This window comes from Melozone crissalis, unplaced genomic scaffold (genome assembly GCF_028551555.1).
Source record: "Melozone crissalis strain CALT ecotype California unplaced genomic scaffold, PUWL_Pcris_2 ptg000002l_1, whole genome shotgun sequence".
Taxonomy (NCBI): Eukaryota; Metazoa; Chordata; class Aves; order Passeriformes; family Passerellidae; genus Melozone; species Melozone crissalis.
Window position 1 is genome coordinate 20,706,378 of NW_026535780.1, and position 18,439 is coordinate 20,724,816.

At 39.5% G+C, this 18,439-nt stretch overlaps 1 protein-coding gene across 4 annotated transcripts; it reads left to right on the forward strand.

The window, feature by feature from the left end:
- The first annotated feature begins 229 nt into the window (after positions 1-229).
- On the forward strand, positions 230-17,953 carry NDUFAF6 (NADH:ubiquinone oxidoreductase complex assembly factor 6). Of its 4 annotated transcripts, none has more exons than XM_054269805.1 (10): positions 314-381; positions 1,324-1,448; positions 3,802-3,905; positions 4,759-4,940; positions 6,951-7,007; positions 8,612-8,714; positions 11,278-11,411; positions 13,224-13,325; positions 17,247-17,303; positions 17,805-17,953. In XM_054269805.1, the coding sequence occupies exons 4-10, from the start codon at positions 4,803-4,805 to the stop codon at positions 17,931-17,933; spliced, it is 720 nt and encodes a 239-aa protein (XP_054125780.1). In that variant the 5' UTR covers positions 314-381; positions 1,324-1,448; positions 3,802-3,905; positions 4,759-4,802; the 3' UTR covers positions 17,934-17,953. The 4 variants fall into 4 exon arrangements, with proteins under 4 accessions (XP_054125763.1, XP_054125780.1, XP_054125771.1 ...); XM_054269796.1 differs by having other exon boundaries at positions 4,818-4,940; XM_054269812.1 differs by having other exon boundaries at positions 3,802-3,901.
- Positions 17,954-18,439: the final 486 nt, after the last annotated feature.

The window sequence follows — 18,439 nt, forward strand, 5'->3', positions numbered from 1 at the left end:
ACACCCCGAGCTCCTTTTCCGCTGGGCCTTTTCCAGCCACTGTGCGGGAGGAGCGGAGGGATTCGCCTCGGGAGGCTCTGGACGCTGAGGCGCTGCCGGCCTGGGCCGGGCGCCATTCGTAGCGCACACAGCGCCGCGCGCCCCCACAGCGCCCCGGCCGCAGGCGCCCCCTGCCGGCGGCCGTGCGCCCCCTGCCGGCGGCCGTGCGCGGCGCGGCGGGGCCGGGGCCATGGCGGGCAGCATGGCGCGGGCAGCGCTGCGGCGTGGTGGGATCGGCCGCCGCTTGGCGCGGCCGCCGGCGCTCGGCGGGAGGGCGGCGGCGGCGGGCTGGAGCGGGCCGGCGGCCGGAGGAGCGGTGCAGTACTGTGCCGAGCTGGTGCGGTGAGTGCCCGCCGCGGGGGGCTGCAGGCGCGGGGGTGCGCGCTCCGCAGAGCGGGGCGGCGAGCCCGGCCTGGGAAGGCTCGGCCGCGCTTCCCAGCCGACGGGAACGCTGACGACTTCCCGGAAAGGATGGCTGGGATTGCCCAGGCCGCCCTCGGGCTCTCCGGGGCCCGAAAACAGCCCGTGTGGCCGGCCGGGGTGGGCCGGCGGGACCGCGCCGTGTCGGGAGCATTGAAACCCGGCGCATATTTAGGCCGCGTGGATGATTCAGCCTGCACACAGAATCACTGATTCGTCTGTGTTGGAAGGGACCTTTGGAGATATCCAGTCCAACCCCCGCCCATGCCGGGTCACCTGGAGCAGGTTACACAGGAGCGTGTCCCGGTGGGTGTTGAATGTGCCCAGGGAGGGACGCTCCGCCACCGTGCTGGGCAGCCTCCCACGGCAGTGCCCTCCCCCTCTGTGGCTGCGTTCCTTCGGAAGAACGGAACGTTCTTGTTCCCTTGTATCGGTGTTTTGGAGAGCGAAATCACCGAAGTGGATGTTTAAAAACATTGGCTGTTTTCAAATCCTGGCTACTGAGAACTAGCCATGCTTGCTGAGCGCTCCCTGGAAAAACGGGATAAAGAGTTGCGGTCAGAGGACATCTGACAGCTGGAGCAGCTCAGTACTTTCTCTGTCGTAAACGCAAGAGGAGGCCTATGTTTCCAAAACATCCTTTTTTTTTTTTGTCAAACCCAAAACGCTCCAAGAGGGGCAGAGTGCAGTCAGACACTTCCAGGTCAGGTCACTTTTCCTTCTTGGATTCTGGGCTGCAAACAATGTGTAGGGCCCCTTGGCTGCTTTGGAGTTCCCAGGAATTCAGTTCATTGTAAAGTAAGATGTTAAACAAGTTTCTCAGTAAAGACCTAGGTAACTTCTCTTTGGATACTGTTTTTCCAGATGATTGACAAAAGCTGGGAGAAGGTTTCCATGTGTGCATAGACAGAGTGGAACAGGATTATCTTCTCCAAACTGGTGCTTGTAAAAAGACAGAAAGATGTGTGTGGTCTGCAGTAATGTTTGAGGTAGGAAAACTGAGGGAAAGAAATGGGACAATCTTAAATGTTCAGTGCAGCAGCAAGAAGCTGACCCGTACAGATGCACCAGAATGCACAGCCACATTGCATTTTTCATGATTTTCAGAATAAGCTTTCTTTTCCTAGTTATTCTACCCAGGATTCATTTCCCTGACACTCAGGAGACCAGAGGCTGTGTGTACAGCCAATACACAGGTAAAGTTAACATCTGCAGGTGAAATGTTTCCAGTAACAAGCAATTATGGACAGAATAGTTAGGTTCCAATGAGATGGTTGAATTAAAACTTTTTTTATATGTATTTTTGTTAAATGATAAAAGGACTAATTAGAAAAATACACAAGCATTCAAAATAGTAAAATGAAAAGTGGTTATGCTTTTGGCATTATTTAATTGAAGCTGCTGTTCCCAGTAGTTCAACTATTGCTTGGAAATAATAACTATAAAAAATAAGTGGAAGGAATTATTCAAACAGTAATAAAACACTTGGGGCTATGGAAGTGTCAGCAACTCCTTAGTTCTGAATTTGAGTCTCCAACACATTAGGAAGTACAACTGAGTTGTGCTTTTATAATGTATATTTGTTTTTGGAATATGGAAGATGCCCTTTCTCTTTGGTCTTCCTTTTTCTTTAAACAACTGAATTCACTTCAAGATATTTGACTAAAAAAATGTTTTCCTTATAGGTATGTTTTATGTCCCTTACTGTCAGGGATGCCTGGTCTCAAAAACAAGCTTGTGGATCGATACCTTTATTACACATTCATTATATGAAAAGTCCAGTTATGACCAATACTAATTTTTCTTCTGGCTGTGGGTTTATATATAAGCTTATATTTATTTGAAAAACCTCAACTTATCTATCAATAAAGTCAATACCTGACTTAAGGTCGTTCCTTCCTTTCTACAGTTCTTATGCTCATACATGAAGAAGGTTGGGGTAGAATGTGATCTACAGCAATATCAATTTTATTTTACTGAGGCTTAATGGATTTGATGCACTAAATTTTTGAGCTTGGAATAATTGGAAAAAAGCAACCAAAACCCCACCATGTCAACAGCATTACCAGAGGGAAGACAATTTTCTCTATTGTGTTGCTCTGTACTTTGTGTAACATATTTCTTTGTTTCCTTTTTGAAAGTAGAGGTGGTTCTGTGTTGTGTGAACAACACAGACAGACTGGAACTGGGAAAATGTGGCTATAAACCATGCAGCTCTGTCTAGGGTGGACAATACTGGTATTTCTACAATAAGTCTTGAAAAAAATACTAGGCTTTGAGCTGATAATATTTTTCAAAAAGTGTCCTAACTGAGGGAGATTTAATGTATCTGTTCTGTAATATGGTGTCCTTTAAAGCCTACTACAGCTCCAAAATGTAATTTTTTTGGGTTGATATTTCTGTATTTGCATCGAGGTCTAAAAGAGTCTGACAACAGCATTTGCTAGTTTTCAGCTGCTGTGTATTGTAGGGTTAAGCATCTCTGTTAAACTTCACTTCCTTTTTGTTTGATGCTAAAAGTAGTAACCCTAATAACCTTTGGGTTTAGTTTGGGTTTCTATTTTAAGATCGTATTCAAAAGAAATATGAGTACATGCGAGAACAGCAAACTTATTGAAAATGAGTGCATGTGTTTTCCTTGACAATCTGCTTCTCCACTCTTCAGGCCAAACTTGGGAGTTCATCTTGTTCTAAGCAAGAATCAGGTTTCAGGCTTATCAGAAAGTACACAAAAATGTTGTTCAAAACAAGCAGTTTAGCTTTTCAGAGGTGGTCAGGTGTTTTTGTTAGCTGGAGTGATTTTGTAGTTCATGGTTCTGAGCACTGTGTTTTTAATTTTGTGGCACACACACCCACGTGGCCAAGCGAAGGCACATCACTCTGGGTTGGCAAGGAGCTACCTGCAGCAAAACTGCCAACTCCCTGAGGTTTTATGCTTTGAATATAGTTGCCAGTAAACAAAAACTTAATGGTTCAGCAAGCACTCTTCTGCCAAGCTCCAAAGAACAGTCTTCTAAAGAAATGTGGTTTCGTGTTTGGAACAGAAACCTGCAAGTCGGACAATCTGGATTCTATTTGCAGTTCTGCCACAGCCTTGCTCCATGCCTTCAGCCAGATATCTTGAGATGTGGAATTCAGAGGTGCACTGAGAGTTCAAGCAGCCTGCACTCTCTCTTGGAGTTGGTCTTACTTTAAAACAAGCCTAAAAGCTGCTACTTTTGCAAAGTCAGAGTTTTGAGCTATAACTTACTGCGACTCTTTCAGGAGTTCAGTGCTAAGGAATAGCACCTCCAATTGACTTAGAGCTATAAATAACAAATGCGCATTTTGATTCTTTTATAGGAAGCGTGACTATGAAGGGTTTCTGTGTTCTCTGCTGCTGCCTGTGGAATCTCGAACCTCTGCTTTTGCCTTGAGAGCCTTCAATGTGGAACTGGCTCAGGCAGGTATTAAAATACATTTGTGAACTCTGGAAATTGAAAATAAGAATTTTGATACTCTAAGTTACGCTTGTAAGTACTCTCTCTTTCTGTAGTCAGTGGTGTTTTGCCAAGGTTAACTTTCATACAGTCAAGGACCATGAATAAATAGTGCAGTACAAACCTCCAGTTTTGAATGGCCCATGGAAATTACCCAGCCTGCCCTGTTATTTTGCTTATGTGTATAATTTTTATGACCTTTTCTTTATGCATTTTAAAATCAAGTTATAGCAAACAGGCAGTGGTTCTTGATACTGTTATGTGATTGTATCTAAATCCTGGCTTCACGTGCAGTTAATGGGTAAAGTGCAGCTAAATCCTAACTGTAACAGGTTGCTCAAAAAATGGGATGCTATAATCAGAACCAAGCCTTTGTTGGCAGAAGCAAGGTGATGAAAAGGCTGCAGGAGGGAAGTTTGTAGTTAGAGAGTTGTGGGAGAGGAGTGGCTGCAGTCTCTCTGATTTGCAAGGTGCCCAGAAACTGCCAGTGCAACCAGGAAGGTTGGCAGTGCTTGCCAGAAGGGAGCGATCCAGGAAATGAGCTGACCAGGCAAAATCCCTGACCAGCTTCTGTAGGCTGTGCTTCTGGCAGCCCATGGTGTGCCCTCCCTCGCTGCTGTCACCACTGCTTTTATTCCTTCCTAAAGCTAAAGTGAGGGTTACCCAGCATTTAATCTCTGTGGGTTTCAAAATCAGGTTGTGATAAAGATTTTACATTTACTCTATGCAGTGTTCCGAAGCTTTATGAGGAATAAATGTCAGTTCAGAACTGAGCTGTTTCTCTTCTGAGTTTGACTGTGTCCTGTGTCTGTCTTTTCAGCATAGATAGACCAAGTGTGTTAAAGACACTGAATTTCACTCCGGATGTGTCCTTTCCAGATTAAAGACTCCATAACTCAGAAGACAACAGGTTTGATGCGGATGCAGTTCTGGAGGGACGCTGTGGAGGACATATACAGTGATAACCCACCACATCAGCCCGTTGCTACAGAGCTGTGGAGGGTAAAATACACCTTTCTTGTCCTAAAATCTGCTTTAATATTACTGTGGGAAGTGATGTCAATGTTTTGTGTGTGCTGTGTGGCATCTCTTCTAACCGACAACACTGTTTCCAGCACAGATCCAGAACACAGCACCATAAAAGTGCTGTGAAGAAAATTAACTCTATCCCAGCCAAAACCAGTACAGTATTCAGATAGAAGTTGTTCTGATTCTGGGGTACCAATTGCAACCCTCTCCAGTAGCTAAGACTGCCAGATGTACTCCCTTCTCACAAAACAGAAAATTGGTTTTGAAGTGGAAGAAGAATGGTCTTTGGTGAGATTTCACCTCAGGTATGATTCTAATAAAGGAAGACCAATATAATACATTCCAGACAAAACTGCTTGCAAAATAAGATGATGAAAAATAATTTAGAAAGTAATTTTAGGAGCTCTGATAGCTCTAAGCACTGCAGAGCACTGGAGTGAACTAACAATTCAATGTGACTTGGTAACTTTTGCAGATGGGATTTTATTTCCACATTTCAGCAAATACCCCAAGAGTGACCTATTTGAAGCCCATGACTTCACAAATATCCAAGAATGTCATTGCAATTCTTAGAAAAAAGGATTTGGAAAGACACCTGAACTCACAAGTATTGCAGAGCTGTTAGTAGAATTAACGTGTCTTTGTACGGCATAGTCTATGTATATTCCTTTGTTGCTGTTGAGTTTATATGAGGACAATGTGATTTTCCAGAATACATTTAAGTTAATGATGCTTAAACGTGTTCCTGAAGTTTTATATATCCCAGAATACTTGCATGTAGGTTCCAAATTTTTATACATTAGTAAAGTAGACAAGTAGCCTTTAATAGTATTTCTAGAATTATTAATAGCTCACCTCTTGATGACTTTAATATAAACTTACACAGCAACTGTATGATGCGTGATCTTTTCTGTCTGTTTTGAACGTATGAAAAGTGAGACCTAATTCTCTGTTCATTTCTGTGGAAGAAGCCAATTTTTCAAACTTCTGAGAAATGAGGACCCATGTGTTTGAATGAAGTAATGGATGTAATGTACAAATTGGGTAATTTAGCATAGTTGAGTTTGGTCCTTTAAGTTTTGACCTGTTAGTATTCCAAGGATTTCATTTACAAAATGATACGTGAGGTGAACAACTGAGACTAAAAAACAATATTTGTAGTTATAACTTAAAATTTTCCTTTTCATATACCAAGTACTTTATAGAATCTAGAAGATCTGGTCTTGTAAAACCTTGAAAAATATTTACTAATATGATAGATGTAAAGAAGAAGTTGAAAGTGAGCAATGAGGACTAAACAGTGAGAAATCTGCTCCCTAAATTTTGTTTATAGATGTTTTCACATGTGATTGTAGCCTTTCTGAAAATGTGTTCTAAAAATTAAAAGTGTGGAATTAAGAGGATTGAAGGTAAGTTGATAGAATGAAGTGGCACAGGAAGGAAATCAAATATAAGACAAGAACCGAAAGAAGAATGTGTAAATATGAGATGCTGTGCAATATTTCTTTAAACAAACCTATAATATTAATTGTATTGCTTTGTTAGCATTCTGTCTTTACAGTATGTATTGGTATGTTGTGCTGACATTTTCTTGAGAATTTACAGGGGAAATATTTTTATTGCTAGGCTCTGGAGGAAACTCTGTTCTTTTTGGAAAGTGAACATAGTTATCTGCAAATATTTTGTGGGAACATATGACTCCAAGAATAAATTAATTTCATAAACATTTTTAAAGAAATGCTTTTAGTTTGCTGGCATGATGTCTGATATTTCATTTTCTGTGTGCAGCAACTTGCTGTAAATGCCAGTTGAAAATTTTTGTATTTGAAGAAGATTCTCATTTTCCACTGACTTGCCACTTTAATTTAACCCAGTGAATACAAATCTTGTATTAAATACCTGAAATGTATTTCAGCCTTCAGAATGCAGTACTGCCATCACTTTGTATACATTAACGAGGAGGTTTTATTTTATAATTTTCAGGCTGTCAAGAGGCATAACTTGACTAAAATGTGGTTCATGAAGATCATAGATGAAAGAGTAAGTATTTACCCTTCAGAGACTGATTCTGGCTTTAGTCATATTTGGGTTTTCTTTTCCTTATTTTTATAGGTTTGCATGTAAAAAAAAGCTTATGTAATTTTCCAGACAGTAGTATTTCTCTTTAAAAATTATACTGCTACATTGTAAAAAATTCTTCCTTGATCCTACTCTTCATAGTTTCTGTTCTTTCTTCAAAAATGGCTAATAGAATCCTTTGTTTATTTTTTGTCTTAAATTGATGTAGTTTGTGAATTCATGTGGATATAAAATCTCAAAATTTAAATGACCTATCTGAACCCTTCTGCCACACTTTCATGCTACTCCTTATCATGGCTGTGGAGTTTTTTCTAAGCAGTGGTGTAAACTGGACCATTCAAATCACATGAAGTTTAAAATAGCCACCTTTTTTCTTGGGAAAAACAAGGTTAAGAGCATCACTGGTACAGTGATGTTGCTACAAACTCTGACACAAGGACAAGAATGAAAAGCAGGAATCTCCTAAGCTAATTTTGCTGCTAAAGTGTCTCATGAAGCTATAAATTGAGCAAGTTGATGGTCAGTTACTTGCAGAGAGTCATTGCTATGAAAGACTTCAGACTTTCTTAATGTTAAGACTTTTTTAGTCTTTAGAATGGTATATTTTAAGCATAGAAACCACTAGGACAGGAGGAATGCTGGAGGATGTTACGGTTTTGGGTGTATTTTATTATTTTGGATGTATTATTTGTTAGCACCACTAAGTTGTTCAGAGGGCTGGAACACTTCTCCTGTGTCCAGGCTGAGAGATTTGGGGCTGTTGATTCTGGGGAACAGAAGGCTCTGGGGAGACCTCTAGAGCGCCTTCCAGTACCTGGGAGGGGCTTACGAGAGCTGGAGTGGGACTTTTGATAAGGGAATGTAGTGATAGGACAAGAGAGAATGGCCTTGAGATGAAGAAGGGTAGGTTTAGATTAGTTCTGAGAAAGAAGCTGTTTACTATGGGGATGGTGAGACACTGGAAGAGGTTGCCCAAAGAGGTTGTGGGCTCTTTATGAGGTGTTCAGGGGTTGGGTGGACTTCTGAACAGCCTGGTCTGGTAGAAGGTTTCCATGTCCATGGCAGAGAACTTTGAGCTAGATGATCTTTAAAGTCCCTTCCAACCCAAACCACTCTATGATTCTATGAATCTCTGGGTTTTTACATGAATTTAACACTTCTGTGCATTTCATAGATTTACTTTATGTTTTTAAAAAATACATTCCTAAATTTAAATTTCTAAATTTCTCTCTGCTTCAGATGCAAATTAAATATTGACAACCCTATAATGTAAGAATACCATATGATGTTTTGGTTTTGCTGTTTCCTTTTTTATGGAGAATTCTGATTTCGTATTATTGCAGAAAGTTGTATTTGCTCCTTGGCCGCAGTTGAGCGTAGTTATTTGTTAGGTTTGCTATAAGCTTTAATGAGTGCTTCTATCTGACTTTATACTCTCTCTCAGTCTCTCAATTTTGTCCTTTTTTGTTTTTGGTGGTGCATTAGGTTGACATGGCCGTAGTAATAAGCCTGTACAAACAGCAGTTATGTTTGCATTCTACTGAAGCTCCATGTTTATGTTCCAGGAGAAGAATTTGGATGATCGGCCGTACCGTAACATCCAGGAGCTGGAAACATACGCTGAGAACACTCAGAGTGCTCTCTTGTACCTCACCTTGGAAACACTGGGTAGGTGTTTTCACCTTTCTCGGTTTTGCTGATGACTCATTAGTGCAAGTACAATATTTACTGATATTTCAAAAAGCCTTTTCTTTTCCTACTGGAGTTTAATTTCAGTAAAAGCTGTCCTAGCTAGAATTTCAGATATCTTTTGAATGCTGAACTATAAATGTGGAATTGTACTGCAGCTGTCCTAGAACGCTACTTTCCTTGGAAGCTGCTCAGTGCAGAGCTCATTGAAGTGCAGTTTCCTACTGTTCTTTGTTGCTTGGTTTTCTCTGTTCTTGCTCCTCCTACAGCATGTGGAAAATTCAGCTCTTCACTGTATTTCAATTATTCCTGCTTATCAGAATACAAAGCGCTGTAGGTATCCTGCAGCTGTTGTTCTGTATTGCAGTGATGGACACTGATTGTCTTGAAAGAGCCAACTTCCCAACCTACAAACTTCCTTTGGTGATGTTTTAAATTTGGGTCTGAATCCTCTCCTCTTCCTAGAAGTAGCTTAACTATCAGTAATTGAAGAGCTAGAAAAAAATGCAACAAAATGATCCCTGTGATCAAGAGCTACTGTCTGTGTCATGTCTAATGTAAGAACCACAAATTGGGAAAGAACTTTTCATTAGTAGTGAAGAAAAGGGTATTTTCATTTAGGTATCTCTTGCATTATGGAAGTATTCGCAATATGAGCTTGGATGTAAAAAAAAGGTGAAAAAACCCCCAAATTATTATTAATATTATGAATATTGTTAATATCATTATTGTTACTATTATTATTTAGTGTTTAGTATTGTAGTGGCAATATTTTCCTCTTGCTTGTCAGACTAATCTGATGAAAGGCAAATACTGATGCTAAAAGTTTAAAAAAAATAGAAAAAGGAGAAGTAAAAAGAGAGAGATGGTGAGTACATTCTTCTTTGAAAGAATTGAGGAACTTATTTCTTAACATCTGATGTTTGCTTCCTCACTAGGAAGTCAGTGAAATGTTGCAAATATCTTTCTGAATCTTTTATTGAAGAAATGTAGGACCATGAGAAATGCCAGTGTCTTCCATTCTGAGAAATCCTGAATAAGTTCAGTCATGCTTGGATCACTCGCTCCTTGTACAAATCAGATAAAACTGTTTTTGAAAATCTGTATGGAGAGTCTGGATATTTTAAGTCTTCTGTTGTCATATTTAACTTCTCTTAAATATACAAATGTAACAAAATATCTAAGCAAAAGTCTCCTCCACTGCATATTAAACAGTTAACTTTTGTTATTTTTCCCCACAAATTGAGAAACTAATCAAATATAGCCCCTTTCTTGGTTGCCCATCAGCACTGTTTTCTAGACTAGATGGACCTGGTTTCATTCAGGTCATGTTTGCTAAATTTCTTGTGCTCTTTAGACTCCTTATTTCTGACCAGTCTGTTGTATCTCTCCCAATGTGTACTCTCCCAGTACTAGTGCTGTTATATTCTTGCTGATTTCAGATTGTTTCTTTTGTCAAGCTCATTTTGGCTGGTAATCCTGTCATCTGAAGTCCTGGTGCTTCCTCTCAACTCCTGTAATTTAAAAATACTAATATTTGTGCTCTCTAACTAATTACTTAAGTAGTTAGTAAATAATATCCATTGTTTCCTCCAAGCCACACTTTGCTTTCTGCTGCCATTGCTAAAATCAGTTCCTGTAGTGTGGGTATAGTCAGTCTTTCACAGAGGATTCTGAGACCCACTGAAGACCCAGACAGGCTTCTGCAGTGAATCTGGTACCCTCAATGTTATTTCCAGATGTCAGTTAGGCCCATTGATCTGTAATTGCTGTATCCTCATTGCTTTCTTTGTAGAATGCTGCTTCTGTTAAGAGTTTTTGTAATTTTTAATTCAAATTTTCATTTCATCCTAGCTCAGTTTTATAATCAGTCTAAGCCAAGCTTGTATGGTCTTGCCATGAAGAGCAGTGGTGCTGCTCTGCCCCACTCACCTTCCTCTTTCAGTTCTCACAGTTTATGTGTCTGTGCAGTAGCTAACATTAGTTTTCTGTGGTTTTGTTGATCTGATTCAGTTTGCCTCATTGCTCCTGACAGCACAAGGGAAGGGGCAGAGAAATGGGTTTGGGAAGTGAAGCACAGGATCATTTCTCTTTGACTTCACTACACTGATGAATCAGCTGCAGCTAATCATGAAACCACACTGAAAGCATTAATGCTTGTCAGAAATCTCACACTTGAATGACTTTTTCTGGCAGGAAAAGCAATTCTTGGAATACTGTTATCCTGGGAGAGGATATGCCAATGAAAGTGAGTTTGTGTACCAGTGTTATATATCTGAATAGGTGCTGCTCTGCTAAGTATACCCTTTGCAGATACTGCAACAAGAGGCATCTTGCTCCTGAATGTGGAAATGAATGAATTTTCCTGCGGTTTTGCACCTCTGAGTTGAGATCTCAAAGCAGTTTATTCACATGAACAGTTCTATCATGGACCAATGCATGTAGCTTTCCTAAAGTATGACTGTGATACACATCAGAGAAGACCATACCCCTCAACAGGCCTGACTGCATGTTTCTAAACATATTGTTTCTGCAATTTTAGGTGTGAGGGACATCCATGCTGACCATGCAGCCAGTCACATTGGGAAAGCACAAGGCATAGTTACCTGTTTGAGAGCAACTCCTTATCACTGTACAAGACAAAAGGTCTTTCTTCCCATGGACATTTGTATGTTGGTAAGAGAAGCAAATAGTCTGGAATTGTACAGTGTAGTTTTTCTATCTCTGTTTCTCAAGGCTAAGTATGAGATCATAATTTATTAGGCCAGAAAGAAATGGTATGTTTTTTCTTTATTTTTACTCATTCTGCTGTGGCCTGCTAATTGTCACGGCTTTATAGCTTTATATCTTTTGGGAAGTGAGAGCAGTGATCTTCAAGAAACTTCAAGAAACTCAAGATTTCCCTTAGGGGTTTGTCTGTTATTATTAAATGTATTAATATTTTAGGTTTCAGGAATTTTTCCAATAATGTATAAAAATGCATATACAGAATGGGTCCTGGGGGTTTGTGTTTTGGAGTTGGATATGGGGTTTTTCCTTTTTTTTTCTTTTCCTATCACCATAAAGGAAGCACTGTGAGAAATTTTACTTTAAACAATCTTTTTGTGCTTCTCTTTATTACCTTTTCATAATGTGCTGGTGGTTTGTGGGTTTTTTCCTGTTCCACATTTTACAGTTACAGGCCTATATTCCATACATTTCTAGGAGATCATATAGCCCTCCAATTTAAACTGTACATCAGATTTACACTGGAATTTAGCAGATCTGTCAGTTTAGATAAAATGAGATTAAAGCTTGGAATTTTTCATTAATATTCCATGGTTTAATCTGTAGGCATCTCAGCTATTAGTCCTTCATTTCCAGTCTTTATTTTTAGATGCTAATACTGTTCTTTTTCAACTTAACCAAAATTTACACAATTATGGTGATGCCTAAGGTGGTTGTGTTAGTATTTTATGAATATAATTTTAATACAGTTAAAAATTTGAATTGGAAGTCTAGTAATGTAGGTAGCTGCAAAAAATGATTCTAAGGTACTAATATAGGTCAGATACTAAAGATACTAATATAGGTCAGGGTTGTAAGACAACAGAAAGGAATTGCACTCTCCTTTCAGCCCTTCTGGGACTGCGTGTTATGGGAGGCCTTCCAAGTTTTCAGCTTTTCAAACATAGCCTGAAAATTCAGTCATTCCTTGCCATGGAAGGTGTTCTGCAGTGAAACTGTAAAAACAGCTTGTATCCCTTCTGTGCAGACAATCTTGTAAGCTTTTCAGCTGCTGGCAAGAATTGTGGAGTTCTCCTGACTCTGTACCTCCTGTGAATCCTTTCTGCCCACCTTCATACAGCTCTCACATGCCTCAGTGTGGTTGAGAGGCGTGGGCAACTGGTGCAATTCTGAATATGCCATATTCTGTGTTAACATTGGTCACTGTAGTCAAAGAATAAGTTTGGAGTTGGCTTTTTGGCTCTTTTCTGGTGGTTCTGGGCTTGGTTGGTTGGTTTTTGGAGATGGCTTTGTTTCATGTTTTGTTGGTTGTTGGTTTTTTGTGAGCCTGGGATGTGCACACCAATCCCAAGATTCAAAAGCCAGCATGGCTTCTTGATAGCTGTTACTGTTAAGGGCTGTCTTCTGCTTTATATTGATTCTTGGATTATGGTTTTAAAAATTGGGTATCTAAACTGATCTAAATCCTCCAAACTTTGAAATCTGACTTTGTAATCTTACTGACCACAAAATTTTAGGAAACAAACTTGTGCAGAGAGTCTGTACCAACTGTTCTCTTTGTTTTCTTGATTTTGTTCCAAGTGACTGACCAAAAGAAGGGGAATTAAAAATGAGAGAGCAGTGGTAGAACACTTAGGCTGTTTTAGTCTTTAGTCCTTAGCTTCATTGCTGGGACAGGTTTTTGAGAAGCAAAAATGGAAACTTGATATTTTTAGAGGGTTTTTTCTCTTTTTTGATTTTGGTTTTCCTTCCTATGTCTAGCATGGAGTTTCACAAGAGGATTTCATAAGAGGCAAGCAAGAGAAAAATGTGAGAGATGTAATTTATGACATCGCCAGCCAGGCCCATATTCATCTAGAACATGTGAGATTCCTTTTCTTTTATTTATCTAAATAAACATAACTGATGCTAGTCTTCACAAAGCATTTGTTGTTAGAAGACCTAAAGCTGCATACTTAACTTCACATACTTTGCCCTTTTTTATTTTGAGAGTTTACACTAAAAAAATCCCACCACATTAAAGATTCAAATATTACAACTACTTCTGTATGAATATTATCTTTATGTACAGGAGACAGTTTACTCACAGCCAGGTCCAATTTCATATATATAAATGCTGCCTAAAAGAATTATTACTGGAAGAGAAACTTTAGTAGACTTTTATAAATGCAGCAATGTGCCAGCATGGGATGAGCACCATAGAAAGAACATCTGCATATGGATTTCACCGTGGAATGGCTGCCAGGAAAACAGAGCATGTTGTCTTTAACTGCTGGTTCGTGTGTGTGGGAGGGGGGATTCATTCCCTGACATGACCAGCCATGCCCAAAGCTATGTTGAGAAAGGTGCTTTCTGTTTATTTCTTTCCTGGCATGCAGCCAAGGCAATTAGGAAAGTCTGTTTGGTTGGAACAGTGAATGATGGGCCCTGAAGAACTGCAGAGTTCTACTCTGTTTTTTCTTTCATGCTTTTATTCTAGCTGCGTTATGAGATGTTTGCCTAGTGCCCAGTACAAAAGCAGAAAAATGTTTTATTGGCAGTGCTTTGTCTGCCTCTAGCTGGAAACCAAAGTGCTACAAAGAGTTTCTTACGTCTACAAGTACATGTACACTTTGAGTATTGCACCCAGTGGTTCCAGTCAAGGTAGTCTGGAAAGATAGCACTTCAGAGTAAAGAAATGCCAGATTTATCTCTGCATTTGCACCATTAATATAATCCTCAATTACAGCATTACCTGTGATCACAGTATCTTATGCAATCCACATAGGGGAGCCCTTCATCTTTTTTCTGAAAGTCAAATTTGGCATCCCTGGTTTGTTCAGTCAGTGCCTACTGAGCTGATAAATGTTTTTGTTTTATGTTAATAATGTGTATATGTTGTAACAGCCCTCCAGTACCTAAAGGGAGCCTACAAGAAAGCCAGAGAGGGACTTCTTACAAGGGCATTAAGGACAAGGGGAAATGGCTTTAATCTGAGTGACAGCAGGTTTAGATTAGATGTTAGGAAGAAATTTTTTACTGTGAGGGTGATGAGACACTGTTACAGATTGCCCAGAGAAACTGTGGATGCCCCATCCCTGGAAGTGTCCAAGGGCAGGTTGCATGGGGATTTGAGCAGCCTGGTCTAGTGGGAAGTGTCCCTGCCCATGGCTGGGATTGGAACCAGATGATCCCTTCCAACCCAAACCATTCTATGATTCTTTGTACCCTTTGGCTTTACTTTTCATACACTAATTATAATTCACATTTAAGGCATTCCTATTCATGTTGTTTAACCTGATGTCTCAGTTTTTGTGGTCACATGCCCAAGAAAACTGTTTATTCCATTTAGAAGTAGGGAACAGAGACAAAGTACAACATCAAAACTGTCAATTGTCTTTGTTCAAGCTGAATTTTTTTTTTTTTTTATTCTCCACCCTTCAACCCATAATGTACAGTGTGTAAAACCCATTGCCTTTTGGCTAAGAAAAATGCCAAGTGCATGGCCTGAAATGCCTCATATCAGGGATGGATGGCATGGAAAATAAGTAATGTGTATTTATGGTCCACATGTTTAAATTTGGTTGCTGGTGTTGTGTGAAAACTTTGGGATAGAAGCAGAAAAAGCATTTGGTTCTTCAGAACCTTTCAGGTAATTTGATAATTCATAGTGCATTGGTCCCCTGGTTCCCAACATGAGCCTACCAACTTCTGAAGAGAACTGGCCTCCTTTCTTCCCACTTCATTCCTAGAGCCCTGCCCATGTTATGCACTGGGAGGGTCCTGTGGAAAGTATGCAATGTGATCATGTAATTGGAGACTAAGGAGAAAAGTATAAATACCAAGAAACCAGATTAGGGCAGCATTAGCATTTTATTCAACTGAATGTTGATCCTGGCACTCCTCCCATTTTCTTTCCCCTTTGTATGTTTTTTAATGGGTGGGTTATATCACCTTAATTAAAATTTTTAAAAAATTCTTCTCTGAATACTTGTTTCTAGTCTCCCATCATCAGTGAATTGTGGACAGTGCAGGAACTGTAGAGTGTTCAAACCACTTGAACTGGCCATAGCTGGCAGCAGTACCAGAGTACTGGCTTCCTTCATAATCAGATGGTCTCTGTTAATGCAAGGACAAGGATACTTTCTGCCTAATGGATGAAATGGGCTTTTGCTAGCAGCATTTGCTGGGTATTTCAGGACCTTAGGTAAATATGATGGGCTGGTGCCTTTAAATGCATCTGTTCTGCTGTATAAAATCACCATTTTGTTTTGCCTGAGGGTCTTCACAGCCACTTATCCTTAGTTTTAGTTGGGATTACAGGGTAGGGTAATGTTCAAACCTGCAGAGAGCTATCTCAGCATTTATTACACAAACCATGTATTTTAGAGGATGAGAGTAGCAATTACCACCCCCGTTTCACAGCCAGAAGACACCTAAATCTGAAATGCTGAATGGAGTCTCAGCCATGTTACATGAAGCATACTGTAGTAATGTGGCCCTTAATCTTGAGAAAAAGGTTTCTGGAGTATGGTCAGGTCTTCCTGACACTGCAGCTGCTGACCAGCAGGTGGCAAAATATGATAATGAAGATTGCAGTTTTCCTTAGGAATTGTGTTTTATCAGCATAAAAGCATATAAGGAAATGCTCTGTCAGTCCCCCAGTGTTCCTTTTGAAAGTCTACAAATACATTTACACATTCTCCTCTTTCTCTTCAGCACCCCTTCCCCAGTTCCTCTGGTGAAAAAGGGTCTCCCTTTTGGCTTTTTGCATTTGTCTCAGTTGTCCTACATCGTTATGGGACTCAGTTTATCAAGGGAGATTAAATGCTTTCTGAATGACATGTGACCCCTTCTGGGTTGAGATGGTCAAACAAGACTACTTTATTTTTTCATTTGCAATTAATAATAGAAGGGCAGAGCACTAGATCAGGGAAGAACATTTTTCTGTTTTAGAAATAGATATACACACACAGGTGTTATTATATCTGAAATTTTTAAAATAATTTGTCTTCTGAAAAGATTGATATCTTTTTCCTCCTAAAGTTTCAGGCTCATTTTCTCAGTTTTCTGGAAAGGTCCATGAAAAACTAAACTTTACAAACTCACACATTCTTATCAGTATTTATAGAGAGTTAGTTTGTTTTAGCCTGTAAGAAAAGGCAAAACAAGAAGGGGTTTTGTTTTTATAGACAGGCATTACAGGAAGACTTGTTCAGCTCTGTTAGATGTACTGACTTGAATATGAGTTTAAACTGCAGATTTGATACAGCCATGCTTTAGATTTTTATATGTGGATACTGAGGAACTGAGATCATTTCGATGTCTCAGATACATAACCAAAGCATTTACAGATGGACTCCTGGGACTGATGGCAACATTGAACCAAAAAGATGCACTCAGAAAAATGCATTTCTGTTCTTCCATCATATCTGTCTATTGGGGAAAAAAAAAAGTTAACCTGTATTTACTAAACCAGGTGCATCTTGGGACTTTGTTGGAACAAGGCATGCTAATTTACCTTGGTTTATAGTATTGAGCTCTGTCAAATCATGTAAGTATTTTTGCAAGCCTCTGCCAGTATTACATACTTTTGTTTAACTACTTTTGTACACAGCTTTCATGGAATGAAATGTTACAGTTTCAGGATGTCAAAATAAAAAGGGATAACGCTGGTAATACAGTGTGTTGTCTCTAAGCATTATATATAGTACTTGATGTTTAATCACAAATGTTAAATTCTTCTGATAAGTACTTTTTTTTGTGTTTTGTTTTTCCCTCCCACCTTACCCCATTTACTTTTAGGCTAGATCTTTCAGTAAGAAAGTTCCTGTGAAGGCGTATCCTGCTTTTTTCTGTACGGTGGGTGTGATATATGCACTCTTTAAGTGATGGACTTAGAACTGTGCTGATTTGTGAAGAGCATTCAAATTAAGCATGGGGAACTACCACTTCACCTATCTTATTTTGGGAGGATGTAATACCTAAAACTCATAGAAATCATAATGTGTGCCTGACTGTAGAACCTTACAGTTTTGATCAACACTTCTAATCATTCTCTTTTAACTACATCATTCCACCCAAGATGTCTTTGCTTGTGGACTGCTGTGGTAATGCAAAAGCCCCAAATCCTGTCTATTTTCATAATTTGGTGTTTGGTGTACTAAAAGATAATGCTTCTCTTCACAAAACTTGACTTTTTTATATGTTTGGAATGTGATGATTACACTACCATTTAATAGCAAAGGCAAACTGTTGAGCCTTTTTTACATTTTCTCATTCAGTTTCTCGTATTGCTTTTTAAACTTGATGCCTAATTACTTGTGTGCACCATGTGTATTAAGCCTTTTTCTTCTTTTCTAGGTTGCTTTAGATGATTATTTACATAACATGCGGAAAGTGGACTTCAATATATTTCATCCAAGCTTACAAAAGAAGAGTACATTATTACCATTGTATTTGTATATTAGATCTTGGAAGAAAACATATTAAAGCTTGTTTGGTTATTTTAATATGGATTCAGAGTGCTGAGTTTTTTTCTCTAATGTCTTAACTTGCTAGAATTGCAAAGTGTCTGACTTCACACTTCTGCAAAATGCTGTTCCAGAGAAACAGCAGATGCACATGAACTGTAGCTGTCAGCTTGCTGGCAGTAGCTAAGTTTCTTCTTGGAATATTAGGCTGATATCTCTTTTTCACTTGTCTGCCAAGTCATATGTCCTTGTCTGAGATTGCTTTTCTTGTCTTTCCTGTAATAACAGCAGTATGACAGAATTCTTGGAGAAATACTGTGCTAATGGATACTTCTGACAGTGCTGATTCTTTGCCGAGGAAAGGAAATAGAAAAAAGACTGCTGTGTTTGTTCCCAAAAACAGTTACAGTAAATGCCCTATAAATCAGCTAAGTTGTTCTATTTAGTGCAGGGAGCAGGCTTCCTGCAAGCAGTGGTGATGCTTCAAAGTTGGAAGAATGAGCATGTATATTTGAATGCAAGAAA